A 21,621-nucleotide genomic window follows, 5' to 3' on the forward strand; every position below is an offset into this window, starting at 1 on the left:
AGCCGAGGCTCTTCTTCAGTCGTTCGTTAGTTTTAATTTGATTTAAAATTTTACCACGCGCCATATTCAAGTTCTAATATCACGCGAGCAGAAGGTCAGCGTGTTAAAAAATAAACAAAAGTTTTACTGATTTTAACAATTTACGTGTGTAATAGAATCAATGTAACCGATAAATCCAAAGTATATGTAAGTCAGTGTGAATTATTAAAATATAAATATAAAATAAAATAAAATTTTAAATCACAATATTACCCCAATTAGTTAGCTAGTCTGTAAACACGCTAACGCAGTGTTGTGTACAAATTTCATTGAACGAGCCTTTAGACTGAACGTTTTACGAAAAGGGGGAAGACAATTTCCAAATTTTCCCTTCCGACGGCAGTAGGCGCTAAAGCGTCTAACCATTACCAATGAAAAATGTACACAAGAAAATGCATGAGTTTTGACGGGTTGCGTTCTCCTTGTGTGGGGTGCTTTGTTTGTTGCTCCTAGATATAATGGTGTAAGAATTCTATGGAACTGGTATAACGCATTTTGGCAGGACCGGGTGTTGAAGCCCTGGTGCTATTTGATGAAATATATATTCTGCACGCCGTGACAAGCATGAATCAATAAACCAAGCCTTTTTAAACATTGTTACGTAACGTTATGTTAATCAATAAACATTATTGTCAACCTCTTATGCGTAATAATTCCTAAACTTTATTGGAGGTTTTTCGTCTTTTGTCCCAACGTTAGGAGCCAAACACCATTAAGACTTACTTAACTTGACTTGAACCTTACCGTAGTCAAACGATGGCTATTTTCTAAGACTTTTTAGGGAACCAATAAGATACCAAGGAAATTTAACTGCCAGTTAAGGGGAGGAGGAGTACACTGGTAGACCGTGATGAGGTAGGTCGCAGAAAAAACGCCGAAATTGACTCATTATCCCAAAGTATAAATAAATACTTGAAATCGATAATCCTTAATTTCAGACCTATAGCTTTAAATAATTTTTAAAACAAACGACCAGGGATACCATATGGTTTAAAACACGTTCTTTATAGACTTTGATATGATAATACAATTAATAGTATTCCAAATTTTTATAGAAAAGCTATATACGTTATCTCCATTCTTCCAAATTATTTGTAAACAATACAACAATGGATAATTTCCGGCGGTTTTGCTTATAAATGATTAGAGAGGCCCAAATGTTTCTCATACGTCGGTGTCCTTATTCTATAAAGGTAAAGCTACCTCTCGATACGATTATTACTATTATATTAATTTTAAACTAAGGTAAGTTAAAAATTACTTAAATTATAATGTTAAAAAAGCGGTAATTTACGAAAAGTGGTAATTTGTCAAAAGACCATTAATCTCGATTTAAAGAGTGTATCAGCTTTCTCCGACCACCTTATCCAGCGATTCTACAATATAAGAATGATTAAGGATAGAACACTTCCTTTTTAATTGATGTGTTCAGTTTCTTATTAAATTTCAAAACCCACTATGCTGTAAAGAAATAATTTCACAGTTGATTTTCCAATTGTTTAAATTCCGCAGCACAAAGTTTCAAATTTGAACAAGAAAAATAATTTTTCTATTTTTTCGAACCAATATATTTTTTATATAACAATCAATTGCAGCTTGACATTTGAAAAGCGGAACGAAAATTCGTTAACGCAATGGGAATGTAGTGTTCAGATTAAATATTTAAATGCCGCAAACTCTCTAAATTCAAAGGAAAATACCACAAAATTACATCTACATTGAATATTCTGGCAGGTTATTAGTTTTATCATGTTTTCCCGCTATAATATATATTTTGTGCCGATCAGTTATTAATTATCTTTGGTTATATTCTTAATAAACATTAACTCCTAGACGGAGTAAGAAATCTTACAAACTATTTTATTTTATTGTAATCCTAATAGTTTACGTAGAAAAGTCACAGAATCAAAATATTTTACCATGTCTTTGCCTTCGACTGACGAAATTATTACTGATTCGCCAATGCCTCGATGGGAGGTACCAGACGAAATAGTGATATCCGGTATTTCCGGACGTTTCCCCGAATCCGATAACATTGAAGAATTAAAAAATAATTTGTTTGCCAAAAATGACCTCGTCACCGAAGACGACAGACGATGGACGCCTGGTATGTACATTTACATTATCACCAATCTTCTGATAAATCATACCCTTCACTGCCAATAGGTCAATAGGTGGTTCTACAAAAAAAATCGCTATAGAGGCTCATGGGAATTCAGTATGTTTGAGCAAGGCATCGTCTGCTAAGATCCGGCTGCTGATACTAAGGCCCGCGTGTAGACAATTTTAGTTTTAAATATTAACAGCGTTACAAATAGATAAATAAAGGCTAGGGTTGTATTAAAAATATATTTTTATGTGTTATGTATATTATAAGGTAGTCTGGTTTTAGTTATTTTTTATTTACTAACCTTGAAAGATATAAAATACTCAGCAAAAATAAATAATCTTCTATAGCAGTTAGAACATTCACTTTACTGTTAAACTAAACGACAGGTAAAGCCTTGTCTTAAATAGCGGACGACACTAAATTATCGGCCAACTTCGAGATTTCATTTTGACCGTAGTGACGCAAACTTACTGAAAACACGTGACCACCGATCTTTTGTAAAAACACCTATTATAGCTGACCCATACTGTTTTTTTTTTGTTGAAAAAATGGTTTCTAAAGAAGGTCTTCAGAATCTTCATTGGTCAATATAACCTCGTTTTGACAAATGAGCAAAATTATTGTCTGAAGAATATTAAACTGTTTTGCAGTAGTGGAGATACTCAATTGCCTAAATCTGCATTGGGGCGTACATAGGGTATGGTAGGTTATCAAAAATGTTATAAGAAACCTTATTAATAAATTTAAATGTTTATATTTGAGGTAGTTAGCGACATCTTATATTATATTTGATTACACCAGACTGTAAGTTCTAAATGGTTTCTTCGACTAAAATCCGTAACCTAGGCTCTTAATTAATCGTGGCAGCTCATTTTATGATGTTTAAATTTAGTGATTGCCTACAAATTTGTTTGGTCATTTTCTGATTTGTGCAGTTTTGGTCGGAAGTGTGAAAACTTGAAAGAACATCTTATGATTTTGGTTAATAACGGGCTTACTTGGCATGTAATTCAATAATCTGTGTAACACTAGTCAGAAGGGTGCAAACTAGACATGTCGTTTTATGATCCATGCAGATTTGGTCCGAATCGTGTACAATTTGATTACATATGCTCAAAGATGTTTTCCAAATGGTGTTCTTTCTTTGACGTTATCAAGCCAGGTTTGACCCCTTTTAATAAAACCCCCTCTCTGCCGCTGACATCATGGTGGCGCGGCTCTATATCCTTTCAAAAGATATGAATACACTAACGGTCAAACAAAAGGAATATATAACAATGGTTGAAAATACTGCTATTTTAATTACAAATCAAATCGTTGTTATTCGGCAAGATAATTCCTTCGTTTCGGTAAAGGATTTGATAGCAAAATCTTTTACCGGCTGAATTACAATTAAAATTTTATATTGCATAAGTAAAACGTTTTATAAATAATACTGTATTTTATTGCCAGAAACGTTTTTTAACTTTTGACCAATAGAGTCATTAACGTTTCGTTTTATTTAAATTTTTTTCAATTGTGAACCACGGGCGAGGACAGCATCTATGATAAAATTATTTATTTGTAGGTATATTTGGTATTCCACCACGTAAAGGCGGGTTAAAGGATATTACGAAATTCGACGCAGATTTCTTCGGAATCAGGTCAAAGCAGGCGGATCAAATGGATCCCCAACAAAGAATCCTCCTGGAAGTGGTTTACGAAGCTATAGTTGATTCGGGTTAGTGACTGTCACATTGTTAACAGAAGATAGAAAGGTTAAGATTCCATAAGAAGATAATAATAAATCCAACTTTAAATGTGTTTGACTTCCACGACTTTAGGAAAACATCTTAATAACAATAGGCATAAATAATGCAAAAAGTCTGTAGCTAGAGTATGCTTCAAAACTAAGGACAAATACTAGAGCCAAATTACGAGCTCTAGATTGCAATCTTACTCAGATAATAGTACCGGGAGTTATCGAAAATAGCGAGCGTTCCTCAAAGGATGGAACTAATTTTAGTTTTTCATGAATAATGATTATATGACCAACATGACGGCATTACATAATGTCAACCATTGTCAATGAGGAGCCAGAAGCCATAGTCAGAGTTCTGTATGAAATATTATTTATTTCTGACAACACCGGAAGATAACGTAATACAAAATTTCGAAACTCACGAAAACAACCATTTAAGCTCTTGCATAATGATTGCCAGAAAATCATAATATGGTTTGAAATGATCAGAACCTAATTATTACGTATATTTCTGCGTTTCACATTTCTGAATACAGTTCTTTGTTTCTTTTAATTAATATTGTAATAGCTATTCAGTAATTAAAACCACACACACACTCTTAAAAAGGTTAATTTTCATACATTAGCTACTCCCTTTAAGGGTTCTACAATACTCCCTTTAAAGTGTTAAACTACTTCCTTTAAAGTGTTAAACTACTTCCTTTAAAGTGTTAAACTACTTCCTTTAAAGTGTTAAACTACTTCCATTAAAGTGTTAAACTACTGCCTTAAGGGAGGTAACCCTACCGAGTGTTAAATCACTTTATTTACGGTGTAATATAACACCGTGTATACACCTTTTAAAAATTTAAATTTGGGACAAGAAAAAACACTAAAGAGTGTTTTTTTTAATAATTTTAGACTCTTAATATACCATTAAAAAAACATTTTTTTTTAAGAGTGTACGTGACGTTCTTACATTTTCTTGTAGCTCCTTCAATCCCGTCACTAGACATATCTTTTCACTTCCCAAAACTCTGACATAATGATTATTTTCACCAAGATTCGATTGAGTGAACAATTTGTAGTACTTACGAGGAGACTACCCGAGGTGATTATCACCGATTTTGTTGAAACTAGGTTGGTATGTTGACCATATGGTTAAATGAAATTTCACCAAAGGAAAAGTTGCAACCGAAAATGTTTTTGACAACACAGTATGTATTTTTTTCCCTTGAAAACAACATGGGAACCTGAGCACTTAATTAATTATTAATTTTGATCAAATTCAAACAACTAAATTCAATTAGAAGTGCTCAGATTCCCATGTTATTTTCAATGGGAAAATATACATACTGTGTAGTAAAAAACATTTTCGGTTGCCATGGCAAAACTAAGGCCCATTGCAACTTATCCCTTGGTGAAATTTCATGTTACCATTAGGTCTACATACCCACCTAGTTTCAACAAAATCAGTGATAATCACCTCAGGCCCGTACACGGGGGGGGGGCGCCAGGGGATGCTCAGTGCCCCCAAATGAGTACTTGAGCATCCCCAATCCGACTGACCCAAAAAAAATCGATTGCTCAATTACCGAAAGATATGATCTAAAATATTTGTATATTAACCAAAAAGGAAAATTACTTTTACTAGAGAGCTAGTATCAGTTCAGTTAATATTTGAAACCATTTTACTAAAGTTTTTGAAAATTGCTTTCGCGCGTCTCACTGCACCAGAAAACTTTTCAATTGTAGAAATATTGAACCAGCTTATCAAAAATGTTTTGACGGATATTTTAGGGCTATAACCGGATTAGTATATTTACTAATTTCATAGGTGGGGAGATAAAAATTACTCAAGGTATTGGCACCCCCAAAAAGAATTTGAGCGCCCCCGAGTTTTGGCGGCTATGTACGGGCCTGAATCACCTTGGGTAGTCTCCTCGTTAATGCCACCTTAAATATAATGCCGCAAATAAACGTCGTGTTAGAGTATCTCTTAATGTTTAAATGTAGGGTACAGCCCACAGACGTTGAGAGGAAGAAATATCGGAGTATTCATCGGTCAAGTATTATCCGAATCCGAAGAAGCGTACTCCGCAGATGCGGCGAAGGTTCAAGGCTACCACGTGACTACTTGCGGCCGTTCATTTCCGGCCAATCGCGTTTCCTTCGCTTTCGATTTCAAAGGTCCCAGTTTGGCCATCGACGCGGCCTGTTCGTCCAGTTTGTTAGCCTTGAACGAAGCAGTTCTGTCCATTCGAGCCAACCAATGCGAAGCCGCTATTGTTGGTGGAGTGAGCATCACCTTAAAGCCTGCAATCTCTTTAATGTTTCAAAAACTGGGTGCCTTGTCTAAAGACGGGAAATGCAAAGCTTTCGACGCAAAAGCGAGTGGATTCGTGAGATCTGAAGCAATTTGCGCCGTTTTTCTGCAGAAACATCCTGACGCTAGACGAGTTTACGCAAAGGTTTTGCACTCGAAAACGAACACAGATGGAAGCAAAGTACAAGGTAATTGTTTATGTATACGATATTGGTGCAAGCTGAAATTCGCCACTGTTTTACATTTTAAACTAGGCTACAAATAAAGTAAAGTTGGAATAATTATGCAAAATTTTGTAAGAATATTCATTAAAGAATATTGGTATTGGTTTTATAATATGATTGCCTGACCTTTGCTTATATCTAAGGGTTTTTAGCGATGATTATAATTACAGTAACAAAGCCAGGATTTTGGTTGGGATGGGGGCACAAATTAAACAAATAAACAAACAACTATAGGTACAACTTGCCCTTGTGTTAGATGATATTATACTTTGAAGGTCGACATTTAAAAGCTGAGTACAAAAGCCCTTTTTCTGCTCGTGGACGAATTGTCACCCCTTAATCCCACCCTTCTCGATTTTTTCAGAAGTGTCACCTCTGATTGTTCTTGATAAGGTATACACACCTATATTAAATTAGGCTCTCTAGAATATTGGATTCTAATTAACAATATTTTCTTTTCGGTCTCACTTTTTGTTAAACATATATATGTAACGCCGAGCTTAGTGAGAAAACGTTTTTTTGTGTCACGAGTGAGACGGTCAAAAACCAAAATAAATCGTTGTCCGAAACAAAAAGGATTTGTTTATATATTTATCTGTGAACTATACCGATACGTTTCTGGTAAATGGCTACTCTCCCATATATTTGATCAACTGCTATAACATCAAACGGCTATTTGATTTACCACATCATTATGTGGTTTTAAAGGATCTGTTCTTGAGCGGATTTGCATTACAATTAGTTTATTTCCTTTGATTTAGCATTGATAATAGTTTTACACTTCAAAAAGAAGAGGCTTCTGAAAATTTCCTAATTTTGATTCCTCACATGATTTGACATGAGTCACCTTTCGCTATTTTCTTCATACTACAAATAGTCATAATCAATTTCTTTCAGGATTCACATATCCTTCTGGTGCGATGCAAAAACGGTTGATGGAGGAAATTTACACCGAGGCAGACATAGACCCAAACACTGTAGATATGATTGAATGCCATGGAACCGGCACAAAGGTTGGCGACCCGGAAGAATTGGGTGCCATTACAGACCTTTTCTGCAAAGATAGAAAAAAACCGTTACTGGTTGGTTCAGTTAAATCAAACATGGGACACGCTGAATCGGCATCGGGTAAGTAGGAAGACTTGTTTAAATGACTTACGCTTCTTTCTGATAATTTTTCTTTATTCACATTCCTTAACTTTAATATCAAAACCCATAATATACATTTAGCGTAATATACATCCATGGTGCCCTATATGTGAGCAGTCCATTGCAATTTATAGTGAAATTCTACAGTTTAACGGATATCGGCAGATTTTCGAGAAAAGCCAGAGTTCCTACATAGTACCTACGAGCCCCAAAAGGACGAAAATGGTTTACGGTTGGAATATCTGGCTGAAATTTGGAGTTTTGATACATTTAAAGTGTTTAAATTTAAGTTGCATTTTCTTTATATAAAGCATATTTCGTTTTAGTTAGGTGGGCTCAGTACTCTCGCGTCTCCCAAAACCAAAAATTGGTTGCGGCCAAGTGATATTTTGCCCACATGGCCAAAGTTGCTTCTGTCTGAAGTATATTTACGTACAGTAACAGACCTTTCCATTTTTAGCTCCACGAAACGTCCCTCTTTTTAGTTAATATCTTCCTAAACATTATCAATTGGTCATAATGAGAAAGACTAAGCAAAGTGCTTTTAAAGTTGAACCTCATCGCGAGCTATACGTGATCATAATTTATGATTGGGTTGGAATATTTTTTAACTTCAAGATGACCTCATTTCTGTCCATATTATGTCAAATTTAAAAAAAAATACTTATTTAGTGTTTGAAATAAAATACTGACAATCAACATTTTCATAGCGGAACCAATCGAGAGATAATAACGATATTAAGTTTTTTTCTCCTAGAGTCAGGTTATATAATAAGCGCGGGAAGTAGTTTGAATTGAACCGTGCCTAAGGTTTGTACAACTAAGGCCAAATCAATAAGAGTTCCATGGCCAGTCCGAGCAATTCCGGACATACATCCAGGGTGTATATTAGGTTTACTGATATCGGAAGATTTTCGAGAAAATCAGAGTTACTACACAGTACTTTTGAGCCCCGAAAGGGCGAAACCGGTCTACTGATGGAGTCTCTGGCTGAAAGTTTGACCTTCAATGTAAGTATCTTAACGTTGCATTTCAACGGAAGCCACAACGTTAAAGATGTCTGCTCTATAGTGACCGCCGAGCCATAATCGGTGAAGTATTTCACTATAAATTACAATGGACTGCTCACATATAGGGCACCCTAGATCTATAAAAACTTGTATAGGTTAATGGTTATAGTAAGTGTAGGGAGTTGTTGACTCGCGTGGCATGCTGGGCTTGCCACCACCCTCCTACGCATTGTAACCCGGCTATCCATAGGGACCAATAGCCTTCGCATTTTGGTACGTAAATGAAAGAAATGTCGGAAAGATTTAATTACACATTTTATTCGAATAAACAAGAATTTTACAAGTGCGATTCTATGATACCTCCGTTTGCCGCGATACATGTTAGGGCACGATGAAGCATGTTTTGAAACGAGCGTCTGATTATATCAGGAGTGACAAGTTCGAAGGCTGCAATTATTCGGTGACGCAAATCTTCGATGTTCTTAACGGGCATCACGTAAACTTGTGCTTTGATGAACCCCCCACAAGAACAACTCCATCGGAGTTAGATCTGGAGACCTCGCGGGCCATCGAACGTGACCGTTCCTGTCAACTAAAAGCTGAGGGAACTCGTTAAGATGATCCACTACACATTTAGGTACGTGGGGTGGTACGCCGTCATGTTCGTACCACATCTGTCTGTAAGCTTCCCGCGGAATATCTTCTAAAGCATCTGCTATTTCATTCTGCAAAAGCACCAAGTAGCGTTGTCCATTAAGACGAGCTGGGAAGAAAAATGGGCCAATAACTCGATCCCCGAGCAAACCCGCCCAAACATTCAGAGTTTTTGTTGATGATGGTGAGGAAATCCCCAGTGAGGATTTTCGTCACACCATATGTGGGTGTTTTGATGGTTGAAAGGCCCATCTCTCGCACAGGAACACTCGTCGGTCACCAGCATTTGCTTGTTGAAATTTGGGTTCTCATCAGACATGGTTATTAGCCAGTTGCAGAAATCAAATCTACGTTCCATATCTCCTTCGTTCAGAGCTTGGTGGAGGGTCACTCGATACGGATGGACGTTGTGATTGTGGAGAGTGGTCCACACGTAGTTCGTCGATAATACGAGATCGTCGCTTGCACCTCTGACGCTTGCTCGAGGAAATAGGCTAGAACGGTATCTTCTATGTTGATGTTTTGACGACCTGGTCCACGAAATTTGGGATTGACGTTTCCGTAAGTCTGAAAGTCACGAACCGCTCGAAGAACAATGTTGTGGCTTAGTCTTCTATCTGGATATTGAACAGTAAACAATTCCTTAACCCTATGCGCGTTACGATTGGCTTCACCATAAAATAACTCGAAAATAAAAGCACGCTGATCACGAGAATAACATAGTGGCACGTTGATTAGACTCAATAAACGTTAGAGAATGGTTGAAAAGCCAAAGCTTTCACATTAAATCCTTATTGAAAACTTTACCTTTATGCGTAGTTGTCTGATACGTTTTTAGGCCTACTGTAGGCCTAAATTGGCGTTTTGGTAAATTACATGTACTTTTTTTAGGAAGATTAATCTTTTAACGTGTTTTCTTTCATTTACGATTTTACGTACAAAAATGCGAAGGCTATTGGCCCCTATGGACAGCTTGTTTATTTTTCATCATCTCATATCTTCGTGAAAAAGTGTTCTTTTCCAATGAAACCAATTTCTTTGAACATTTTTGACAGCACTCTACAACTTTCTCATTGAAACGTTTTTCAACACCCTGTATAAACATTTTCATGAAATAATAGTAATACCCAAGGCACCACCTTAGGCTTAAGTCATCAAGCGACTTTATAAAGCCATTAATTCGGGTGGCCGGGTTACAATGCCTAGGAGGGTGATGGCAAGACCTTAATGCCACGCAAGCCTACACTAACTACTGTTCTTCATTATCAATTATGGAAACATATTGTTTAATTATTTGAAAATATATAAAGATACCCCAGCCACAAACAATTAACATATATCACATATAGTAGTTACGTCACACTTGAAACCTAGCTATCAACGCAGAACAATTATGGAATTAAAATACAGGACATGGGATAAGAACCCTTTTTCCGGCTATTTGGAACCCGTTTTTCTAAGAGTGTATGTTTAATCTCTGAAATGTTAAAAATACACTATTAGTGATAATGCTTATATTTCTGCAATGGTTCTACGAGTTATTTAAATTATTATTATGTTAGGAATGTGTTCTCTGGCAAAAGTGGTAATTGCGATGGAAGAAGGCTTGGTTCCGGCAAACTTGCATTTCGAAAATCCGAATCCGAAGATTAAAGGACTTTTAGACGGCCGTTTGAAAGTCGTCACCGAGCCAATACCGTTGAAAGCCGGTGCTATTGTTGGTGTTAATAATTTTGGTTTGGGGGGAACCAATTGCCACGTTGTGCTGAAAGGTAACGCCGATGGCAAGCCTCGAAGATCAACAACGAGAGAGATTCCACGTTTGGTCGTGGCGTGTGGCCGAACAGATGATGCCACGAACTTTATCTTTAATAAATTAGAAATCAACAACTATCCCGATGAAGCCCTGGTTCTCTTAGTGCAAGCCACCCAGGCTCCCGTTTCCGGCATGCCGTACAGAGGGTACATGATAATGCAGCCCCATAAAGAAACGATCAAGGACGTTCAACGTGCGCCATCGGAAAAAAAGCCCATTTGGTTCGTATTTCCCGGTATGGGGTCCGAATGGCCTGGAATGGCCAAAGATATGATGAAAATAGATATATTTGCGAATTCGATTGAGAAATCCGCTGCTCATTTACATCCTCATGGCATTGACCTAGTTGAACTGGTTACCAATGCTACCAGCAAAAGTTTGGGAACTGTGACAACGCCTTTCGTAACTATAGCCGCGATTCAAATCGCTCTGGTTGATCTTCTCGGTGCTCTTTCAATAACTCCCGACGGAGTTATTGGACATTCATTCGGCGAACTTGGCTGTTCATACGTCGATGGCTCTCTCGACGCTGAACAGACGCTGTTGTCAGCATACTGGAGAGGACAATGCTGCGCGGAAACGCAACTACCTTTGGGTCAGATGGCAGCGGTTGGACTATCTTGGGAAGAAGCCAAGAGACGATGTCCAGAGGGTGTGTTTCCCGCCTGTCACAACGCTGAAGATTCTGTAACGATTTCTGGTTCACGAGAAAAAGTAAACCAATTTCTAGAGCAATTACGCATGGAAAACATTTCTGTCAAAATTATTGAATCCTACAACATTGCCTATCACAGTCAATACGTGAAGCTAGTTGGAGAAAAATTTAAAGATGCCTTAAAAAAAGTAATTGGAACTCCGAAGCCTAGATCCAGCCGTTGGATTAGTTCTTCCATTCCAGAGACTCGTTGGAATGAACCTTTTGCGAAGTTTTCCTCGCCGTCATATCACGCCAATAATTTCTTGTCTCCCGTCCTTTTCCACGAAGCTTTATCTCGCGTTCCAAAAGACGCTATTGTGATTGAAATAGCGCCTCATGGATTGTTTGAGAGCATCATCAAGAGAAGTCTAGGTGCAGAGTGTACATACGTATCTTTAATGAAAAGAAAACACACAAACAACCTTGAATATTTTTTGTCATCCATTGGAAAGTAAGTAATTTTCGGTTATTTTCTTATACAGGGTGTTTAAAAGGTTATGCAAAAATTTTAAGGAGTTGTAGGGGTGAGTTGAGAAGTATGCCTGTTTTTTTTCCCCATTTTCCTACGATGAGTTAAAAGAGCACCAGAGAGCTTCAAAGTGTGGTGTAAAAATTAAGGTTTGGGTTCGTGTGATAGGTTTAAAGGACTTTGTAAACAAATCGAGGTAACCAGCGTAAAAAAAGTAAACTTTAACAGTATTTAAAGTCGTTATGGACCGCGATTACTCATCACTTTCAAACTGCTACAATTGAGTTCACTTCGGAAGAACTGGCGGATATTAATTTCGTGTATGGACTAGTAGGCCATGTGACACTTTCTAGGTAGATTAGGTCTTTAATTTAATTATTGGGTTCGGATAAATTTGTCAAGGGGATTTATTGAAAAACTTGGATTTAAAAGAAAAGTGTCGACATTGTTAAGATTTAATGGTTTGTATTTTAATGACAATAATCAAAACGATTTGGTGCTTATACGGAATATTGAGAATCTTTAGGTGCTAATTTTAACTAGTTAAAGAGTTCTGTCCCTCAAAGGGTGTTCGGTGGTTTGGTTCTTTGTGAAGGGAAAAGGTTCTTACGACATAGTAGATCTCGGCGTTGATTTTCCAGCGAATGATCGTCCGGAAGGTCTTGTAGAGCGCATAGCGCGAAATACGACCGCGGAGGAAGTTAGGTTCGACGCGGTTAAAAGTTCGGAACTGGGGCCGAGCGACCGTCCAACATCTCGTGGAGGCGATGGGTCCAGTTGAAAGCAGGATCGAGATCAGCGCAGGTAGAAGACAGTAATTCAGAGCTGCCAGATATAATTTTACCTACACCGCCCAACAGCTCTTCAAAGGAGCCCAATTTCCAGTCCAATTATAAATAGGGCCTATTTTGTAAACAAGCCCAAATTCTAGCCCAATTTGGCGAGAGTTTATTTTTTAAAAGGCGCGCTTTTCAAAATATTGGTGTTTGCGTGATGTTATAGTTTTAAGTATCATGGGAAATTTTATAGAAACTCCAATTTTTATTATTCGAAAAAGTACAAATTAATCGAATTTTTGAAGAAAAACTGTACATATATTGATAGTAATATATTTCCGAGTGCTTTAAAGCGTATTTATTTGAAAGAAATCGGTATCCTACCGATTTTAGTGTATATTATCGAAAACCTCTGAAAGTAGCCCAAAAAACAGCCCAACAGCGCAATTCATTTTTTCCCGCAAGTAGACATAAAAAAAGCCCAATTGGGCTGTTAAAGAGCCCAACTGGCAGCTCTAGAAGTCGGGAAGAAGTAGACGAAGAGACCGGGTTCTCGCACGTGTCCCCTTTTAAGCACTTTGGAGGACAAAAGGGCTACGGTCACTACGGGGTTGAAGGAGTTGCTCCAAGGTCGGAAACTTTCCGTAGAGCCTGTTTGCCGGGGTGGTGTTTCAGAAGATTTCTAAATACGCCCGAACACTAGTCCTCGCGCACTCGGGAAAACCACGGTTGTCATAGAGCTAGCCACTGGGTTAAAGTATAGGGGGTCGTTCAATTAGGTTTAAATAGTAACTAAACGTTACAGCCACACTTTGAACCTCTCTGGTGCTCTTTTAACTCATCGCAGGAAAATGGGGGAAAACAGGCATACTTCTCAACTCACCTCCTACAACTTAAAATATATGCATAACCTTTCGAAACACACTGTATATTGTTTACATTTCATTAATGATAGAGTACAGTATATTTTAATCAATTTGACTATTTAGGCTTCGAATAGAAAATATTTCGAGTACAGTCTGTTACAAATGTCTTCGACAAAGGGAGTTTTTGCATTTTTGTTAAATTTTCTAGAAACTTGTAAACGATAGAAAAATGAAACCAGCAGCAATTTTTAATATTTTTTTATTTCCTTTCACGTGGAGTTGTCGGTTTTTCCAAAGTTACAATAGTTTCGGCGGTAACGCCAGATGTCGTTTTTGACAACTTTTTTTATTATGGAGTTACGCCCCCGATACCGGCATTTTCGGATTCAGAAAGTGTCACTGTAATTGCTCTACGACCAACGGTTGAGGAGCTATAGTCGGTTACAATTTTGGTTTTGATTTGCGAAAAACTAAAAGAACTTTCGAATATTAATATTGTATAGGAACGTCTTAGAAAAATAGGCTTGACGAGAATGGAAACAATAAAATTTAAAAAATGTTGTAGAAAACTATGATCACTTTTGGCCACCATTTAACTCCCTCAACAGATTCCGCCAAAGTTTGTTTTTACTACAATTAACATAATATCATAAGTATGACACTTCATAACAACGTTTCTTCAGTATGTGTTTAGAAGTAAAATATTGTGTTTGAGTTAACGATCTCGGAGCTTTTCAACGCAGAGACCGCGGAAAGTGATACAAATGTTTTTCAAAAATCTATAAAAACCTTTATTTCCTCAGAAAATTCTTAAACAAATTCGAATATTGGCGAAAGTCCTCGAACGCGTCGAAGCAACCTTGCCTCGAGTGAATCTCGTTTTTACACTATGTTGATAGATACAGTAAATAGTTTTAACATTGAAACAATGGGAAGTGTCATACTTATGATAATATGTTAATTGTAGTAAAAACAAACTTTGGCGGAATCGGTTGAATGAGTTAAATGGTGGCAACAAGTGATCATAGTTTTCTACAACAATTTTTTACTTTTATTGTTTCCATTCGTGTCAAGCCTAATTTTCTAAGATATTCCTATACAATATTAATTGTTGTTGAAAGTCTCACAATATTCGGTAGGAATGCCAAAAAAGGGACATTTTACGTCTTTTAGTTTTTCTCAAATCAAAACCAAAATTGCAACCGACTATAGCTCCTCAATCGTTGGTCGTAGAGCGATGACAGGATATAAAAAAATATTAAAAATTGCTTGTGGTTTCATTTTTCTATCGTTTACACGTTTCGAGAAAATTTAAGAAAAATGCAGAAACTCCCTTTGTCGAAGACTTTTGTAACAGACTGTACATCGGACTCTCCATTAGGGAAGTGTAGGTAAAAATGCACTTCGAAAAATCTGAACGTTTAATTGTAAATTTAGTAATTCTTTCAAATATTTAAAAATAATGATCCACTAGAGTTACACGACACGATTATATTATATATATACTACGAAATAAAATTGGTTTAGCCATGGAAACACATTTTCAGTTAGATTTGAGATCATGAATAATAATAAGAACGGTTGTTGACAAGAGACGTAAACACATTTGCTTCAAAATTAACTTTGTTAAAAAAAATTGTAGATGTAGCTAGCAGTTTGAAACGTTTAATATTTAATAACTCAAAAAACTTGGAAAGAATAGTATTTTTACATAACAAAGTACCGAAAATAGTGTTTGGAAACAGAGTTAGTCATTATCTGAATTTCGGAAGTAAACCAATGCAAAGTTGCAAACGAAATCTACTACTAAATTGGAGAGCCATAAAATAAAGTTAAATCTATGTACTTAAAACCACTTGGTCGTTCGTCATTCGGCGAAGTTCAAGGTCCGGTATAATTATATCCTTTTGATCACTGTAACGCTTTGGTTCAAGTATCCAAGTAAAAAACATATCTGAATACATTCTACACAATATTACTTGAGGCTGAACGATTTTGGAGATTGGACAACAATTGTATCGGAATACATTGTATCAGAATACGTTTTACACGCATTACTAGCTGGGGTTCCGATTGAATCTAAGGTTTACAATAATAAGAGCAATGAACTTTATCGCTGGAGAGACCTGGAATCAAGCCACGGTACCCATCGAAACAAAAAATCGTGCTGCCACCAATCCACGCTGTAGCGGCGCTAAGCTTTTGTCACAGGTGGGCTAATTATTTTGTGGCCCCTAGAAATTTGTGGCCCTTACAACTTTAGTGACCCCTTATAATTTTGTGGCTTGCCATCGCAAATGTCTCTTATAACCTAAACATATTTAAAAATTTGAAAATTTTACTCAAAGTATAAATTGCACTCTTCTCTTTTTTTACTAAACTCGTCAAGAACCAACAAAGGATTGTCTCTCAACCTATTAGATAAATCTCTATTTAGATCAAGCCTAAATTTGTTAATCGATTTTCAGACATAGTTGTTCTTAAAAATGATTCGAGTCTATTAAGTGTACTGAAAAAGTATTAGCAACAGGTATAAATAATACAATTTGGAAATATTTTACGAGATCTGGGAATGCCTGCTCGTATGTCAATAAATATTTATAGCCATCGGAAACATTTTGAATATTTTTATGTTTAAGATATTCATTGGTTTCAAGCTGGTTTTGCAAACTTTGTGTTTATGTTTTCATTGCTTTTGGTACTAAATAACATTTTAGCAACGGTGACCTGATTTTTCAGGGACTCCTTTTCAAATTTAATTCTTTCGTGGTTTTGACAAAACGCAATTATTTTTTCAACGTTCAAAATTTTCCAGGAAGCGAGAAGAGCAAGGTCGTTTTATTGTTGCGGCTCTCGTCGCGTTTACTGAACCCCCTACAGACCTTGTATCCGACCTGGAGGGGACACGTGCCTGACCGGGGTGTTTCCCTAAATTCCCTTAAGCCCCTTTCTTTCATTTCTATTGTCCATTCCACTTTCTCTCAATTTCTGCTCCCTTCCTATATCGGTTTATGATCTTCTTGAGTAAACGAATTGATTTACAAAAATAACTTTTCAGGAAAACGTTTCTTGGCAATAAATCAAATTTCTAGAGATAAAGAAAATTCATAAATTCAAATATGTGGCCTCTTAATGATAAATTTGTAGCCCTTTTAATATAAATATGTGGTGTCTCTCAGAAATGCAGGGGGGCTAAAGCCCACTTCAGCCCACCCTTATCGCCGCTACTGAATCCACGAGGACTATTCATTTGGCGGAGTTCTATTGTTTAATTTCAAATAAATACACAGATTTAGGCAGCTAATATAGCCAGACGCGTTTTCCTCCAAGTATTGAAAGAAAGCAAATTTTATAACTAATTTTTAATTAGTATTATAGGTTCTATAGGATTTCCTTATCCATAGCTTTAGGTCTAAAATATTTTTCTTTTATCATTTCATAGGCTTTATAATATGGGACTGAACCCAGACGTAAGAAAACTGTATCCGAGAGTGGCTTACCCAGTGCCACGGGGCACGCCTAGTCTCTCCAACTTGATGAAGTGGGACCATTCTCGATCCTGGCAGATACCGAAAATGGAAGATTTTTCCGCATCGAGAAAATCATATGGTTTGAGGATTGACATGGACTGTTCAAGTCCCGAATCCCAGAATTATTACTTAAGAGACCACAAAGTTAACGGACTCCAACTGTATCCAGCCGCTGGTTTTCTCACTCTAGCTTGGAAATTGTTCGCCCAACAAAAGCACTGTGATTTTGAACAGCTACCGGTGGTTTTTGAAAACGTCACCATTCATCGAGCCACAACCATTTCCCAAAAAGGATATTTTCACTTTGAAGTAATATTAGTGGAAGTTACTGGAGAGTTTAAAATCACCGATGGAAACTCTGTAGTGGCGAGTGGCCGCATTTACTGTCCGGAGGAGCTGACATTAACAATTAAAGATCGAGTGGAGAAACTACTGCTCTCTCAAAAGCATCGACCAGATTTTACTTTGTCTGGTAATGATTACTACAAGAAACTTCGTCTCGTCGGGTACGAATATGGTCCATCTTTCCAAGGAGTAATTGAAGCCGCTTCGGATGGCTTAACAGGAAAACTACGTTGGAACGGGAACTGGACCGTTTTCATAGATTCCATGTTACAGTTATCCTTACTTAGAATGAAAAAATTCGGACTGTATTTACCAATCAAACTGCGGAAAGTTAATATAGATCCGAGAAAACGAGCGAAATCAAATGAATTATCTATGGTTAGAATTTGCAGTGATCCGTTCGTAAAAAATTTGGTTACTGACACCGTTGAAATTGAAGGTTTACAATGCAGATTTGTATCTCGTCACGAGGTTACGCAAAGTCCACCTATTCTGGAGGAATACCAATTTATTCCTAATTTTGACTCTAACGTTCTGAGCGACCGAGAAAGAGCGTCTTTGGACGAGTACTCATTAGCTTGCTCATCTTTGGCTAGTAAAATAATAAAAGCGAGTGGGACCAACGAAATTAACGAATTATTGAATGAGTTGAGATACGCTTCAGAACCAGCATTAAAGCGTTTCATTGCTCATAAAGGAGAAAACTTTGTCTTATTCCAAGCATTGGAAAATATACTTAATGCAATAAAATCTTCGATAACGTATAACGACTTGAAGGTAATTATAAGAGAAATAATTTCGCATCGAAAACCTTCGTGGAAAAATGATATATTATCAAATACTTTGTTAAATGAAAGGTCCTTACGGACATCCCTGGATTTAGCGATTGAAAATTTAAATGACACTCGAAATTTGAAAATCCTAGAAGCCGTGGCCGACCATTCCATTATTTCCTACATTATTAATTATATCAAAACTTACCATCCAACTGTCCAGGCCAGGTGCGCGATTGGTTTACTTAACAATAGCGTGTTTGACACGAATAGTATTGGCGAAGAAGTTAAGTCAATCAATTTGAATTTTAATCAGAAAGAAGGTCCATCGGAAAGCTATGATTTGGTTATCGCCAAGGATTTAAGTTTAGCATTAGGAAGAGGAATTACATTAAAGTCGGCCATTTTTAATTTGGCTAAAGCCACTAAAAATAATGGTTTCGTCATTGTGATAGAGCGAACTCGACTCACACCCGCGGAGAAATTTCTGACAATTGTCAATGGAAGGACATTCTCGGGAACATCCGAGAGCGAAATCGAAGACACCTTCGAAGAAATGGGGCTCACGCTTATTGGGAAAAAGACAGATAGCGTTACATCAACTCTTTACATTTTGAGAAAAGCACAAGCTCAATCGTCACCCAAGAAAGAACTAGCTGTTTTGAAAATACACAACGATAATTTCGAAGATTGGGTTGAGCTTCTCAAGGAAAACGTACAGAATCTGAATAATGATGACAGTGCTGAGAATCTGTGGCTGGTGGCCAACAAAGCAAATGTTGGCATTGTAGGTTTGATGAACTGTCTACGACAAGAAGCGGGTGGAAATAGAATTAGGTGATAAACTTCTCGTGTTTATTTAAATTTAAGTCCTTTTAACTCAATAAATAATTGGTAATGGTTTCTGACTTCCTATGGGGTTAAACCTAATTATTGTCGAACTAAATTATTTTTGACGGTTAATAAAAGCCGGTACTTAACTTTATTACACATTAAATAAATTTGGAACCTAAAGAAATCTTTAAAAAACAGGTAAATCTTTGAAAATCAGTAAAAAATCCTGAAAATCATGGTTTCCAGAAAAAAATGGGGAAATCTTTTATGGAAATATTAAAAATCCGAGATTATTTTCGTAAACATAAAATCAAAGGAATTTGGAGGAATCTTCGGTAATCAGCAACAGAAAATAAAAAATCCAAACATATTTTCGAAATCATAAATTACTGGGAATTGAAAGAAATTTTTAGATATCGAAGGAAGTCTTTGGAAATCATAAATTATTTTTGGAATATTTATTAAAGTGTCCCCTCAGCTTAAATGGATGTAGTCAAATTTAAATATTTAATTTTCATAAATTAAAAAATTAAAACCATTGCATCTTAACTGAAACTCTTGTAGGTACCAATTAATAATGACAGAAATCATTTAACTCTTATGGCGTTATTTCTAGGCTTTACAAAATAAAAATTCCTTGTCATTTGACTTTTTCATTTCTGTCCATATTTATGTATTTACTTACGGTACCGGCGTATATAAATCTTTAGATTGTATGTCCATATTTATGTCCGGTATGTATTTACTTACGGTACCGGCGTATATAAATCTTTAGAGTGTGTGTCCATATTTATGTCCGGTATGTATTTACTTACGGTACCGGCGTATATAAATCTTTAGAGTGTATGTCCATATTTCAAATCCTTCTAGATGTTTGTTTAACTCCAACCTCGACAAGAAATCGCTGCCCGTGTTTGACCCAACGGATCCATTCTACTCTGATGTCTTAAAGCAAGATTTAGTAATGAATGTCAATAGAAATGCAGAATGGGGTTCCTTTCGCTATCTTGGAATTCCTCAGAAGAACCGAAGCACTCTCGTTCTAACGCAGCACGCTTATTTGAATATATTGAAAAGAGGGGATTTGTCCACGTTGGAATGGGTACAGTTGCCTCTTGAGGTTTTCAATTCGAAGAACATGGAAACTGAGAAAAGTTTATGCAACGTACACTTCGCAGCACTTAACTTCCGTGATCTTATGCTTGCCACTGGAAACCTTCCACTCGATGCCTACGCAGGTACGATACAATTAATCTTAACTATAATAACGTCTGATAAAATATTATGTTCATTCTGAAAAGCTACCTAAATATTACAAAAATCCATTAAACATCTTCATTTTCAGAGTTATTATTGTCTGTTTGCAGGGGTGGACTGGGAGAGGCTACTATGTCCACCTAACTTTGGAGGAAACATTAGCGCACGCCCCAAGAAATTATTAAAATCACCTTAGGACGACCGGTCGTCATAGAAAAATTTTGTTGTCAACCCCTTAATTTTTTCACCATACAACCTGGCAGTTCGCCTCCGACAGTTTGCTTCTATTAGGTACTATTGTTTGAGTATAATGTAACAGACAAATATCATGTAATTGGACGATAATATCATCTAGTGTTTATAGTTAGGTGCATTAATTTTGTAATTTTTTAGCAACAAAATACAGTAATTTATGTTTTAAGGTTCCACCCTAGTCATGAAATTCATAACTACCTTTTAGAGCTAAAAGTTAGACCACAGAAGTAAATAATAAATCTTTTAAAAGATAATTATTCATCAAGGTCATAAAAGTGAAACATGTTGCCTGGCAGGTTCGACAAAGCGCCGGTTCCCGCAATACCACGGTACTGCACAATGTATAAAGCTTGATGATGAGAATATTGGGATACTTCTTTATTTTTAACTCAAATATTCTCAATTTAATCTTTTATATGATGAAACGTTCTCATCTAAGCAGTATTTTTGAAAAAGCCGCGGTAACATGCGAAGTTATATGTTTCAAGTTAAAACTATTCGCATATCCTTGTCATTCGAGAATGTAATTTGTCTTCTAATGAGGCGTCATGAAAAAGGCAAGGGGAATGTGACAACAAGCGGACACAAACCCCGCAAATAATCTGTAAAGCCAAAGGCTCTCACTAAACATTCTGCATGTAAGAAGTTTGAGACTAATGGAACAATAATATAGACGTTTGGATTTATGTAACACGATTCAATTATACAAACCTAGATCTATATAGCGGCTTATTTGTAAACTTGTTTTTCATTTCTTTAAATTTCAATTTA

General features: G+C 36.6%; 1 protein-coding gene across 1 annotated transcript in view; it reads left to right on the forward strand.

Annotated features, from left to right (window-relative positions):
- Window positions 1-1,959: 1,959 nt before the first annotated feature.
- LOC149922058 (fatty acid synthase-like) overlaps window positions 1,960-21,621 on the forward strand; it is a 38,083-nt gene continuing 18,421 nt past the window's right edge. The window contains exons 1-7 of the mRNA XM_090162235.1: window positions 1,960-2,146; window positions 3,717-3,869; window positions 5,886-6,383; window positions 7,317-7,547; window positions 10,795-12,196; window positions 17,299-19,341; window positions 20,209-20,576. Coding sequence (XP_090018361.1) covers window positions 1,960-2,146; window positions 3,717-3,869; window positions 5,886-6,383; window positions 7,317-7,547; window positions 10,795-12,196; window positions 17,299-19,341; window positions 20,209-20,576 — 4,882 coding nt within the window. The remainder of the gene's footprint in view (window positions 2,147-3,716; window positions 3,870-5,885; window positions 6,384-7,316; window positions 7,548-10,794; window positions 12,197-17,298; window positions 19,342-20,208; window positions 20,577-21,621) is intronic.

This window comes from Leiobunum rupestre, chromosome 11 (assembly GCF_980474605.1).
Source record: "Leiobunum rupestre chromosome 11, qqLeiRupe1.1.hap1, whole genome shotgun sequence".
Classification (NCBI taxonomy): Eukaryota; Metazoa; Arthropoda; class Arachnida; order Opiliones; family Sclerosomatidae; genus Leiobunum; species Leiobunum rupestre.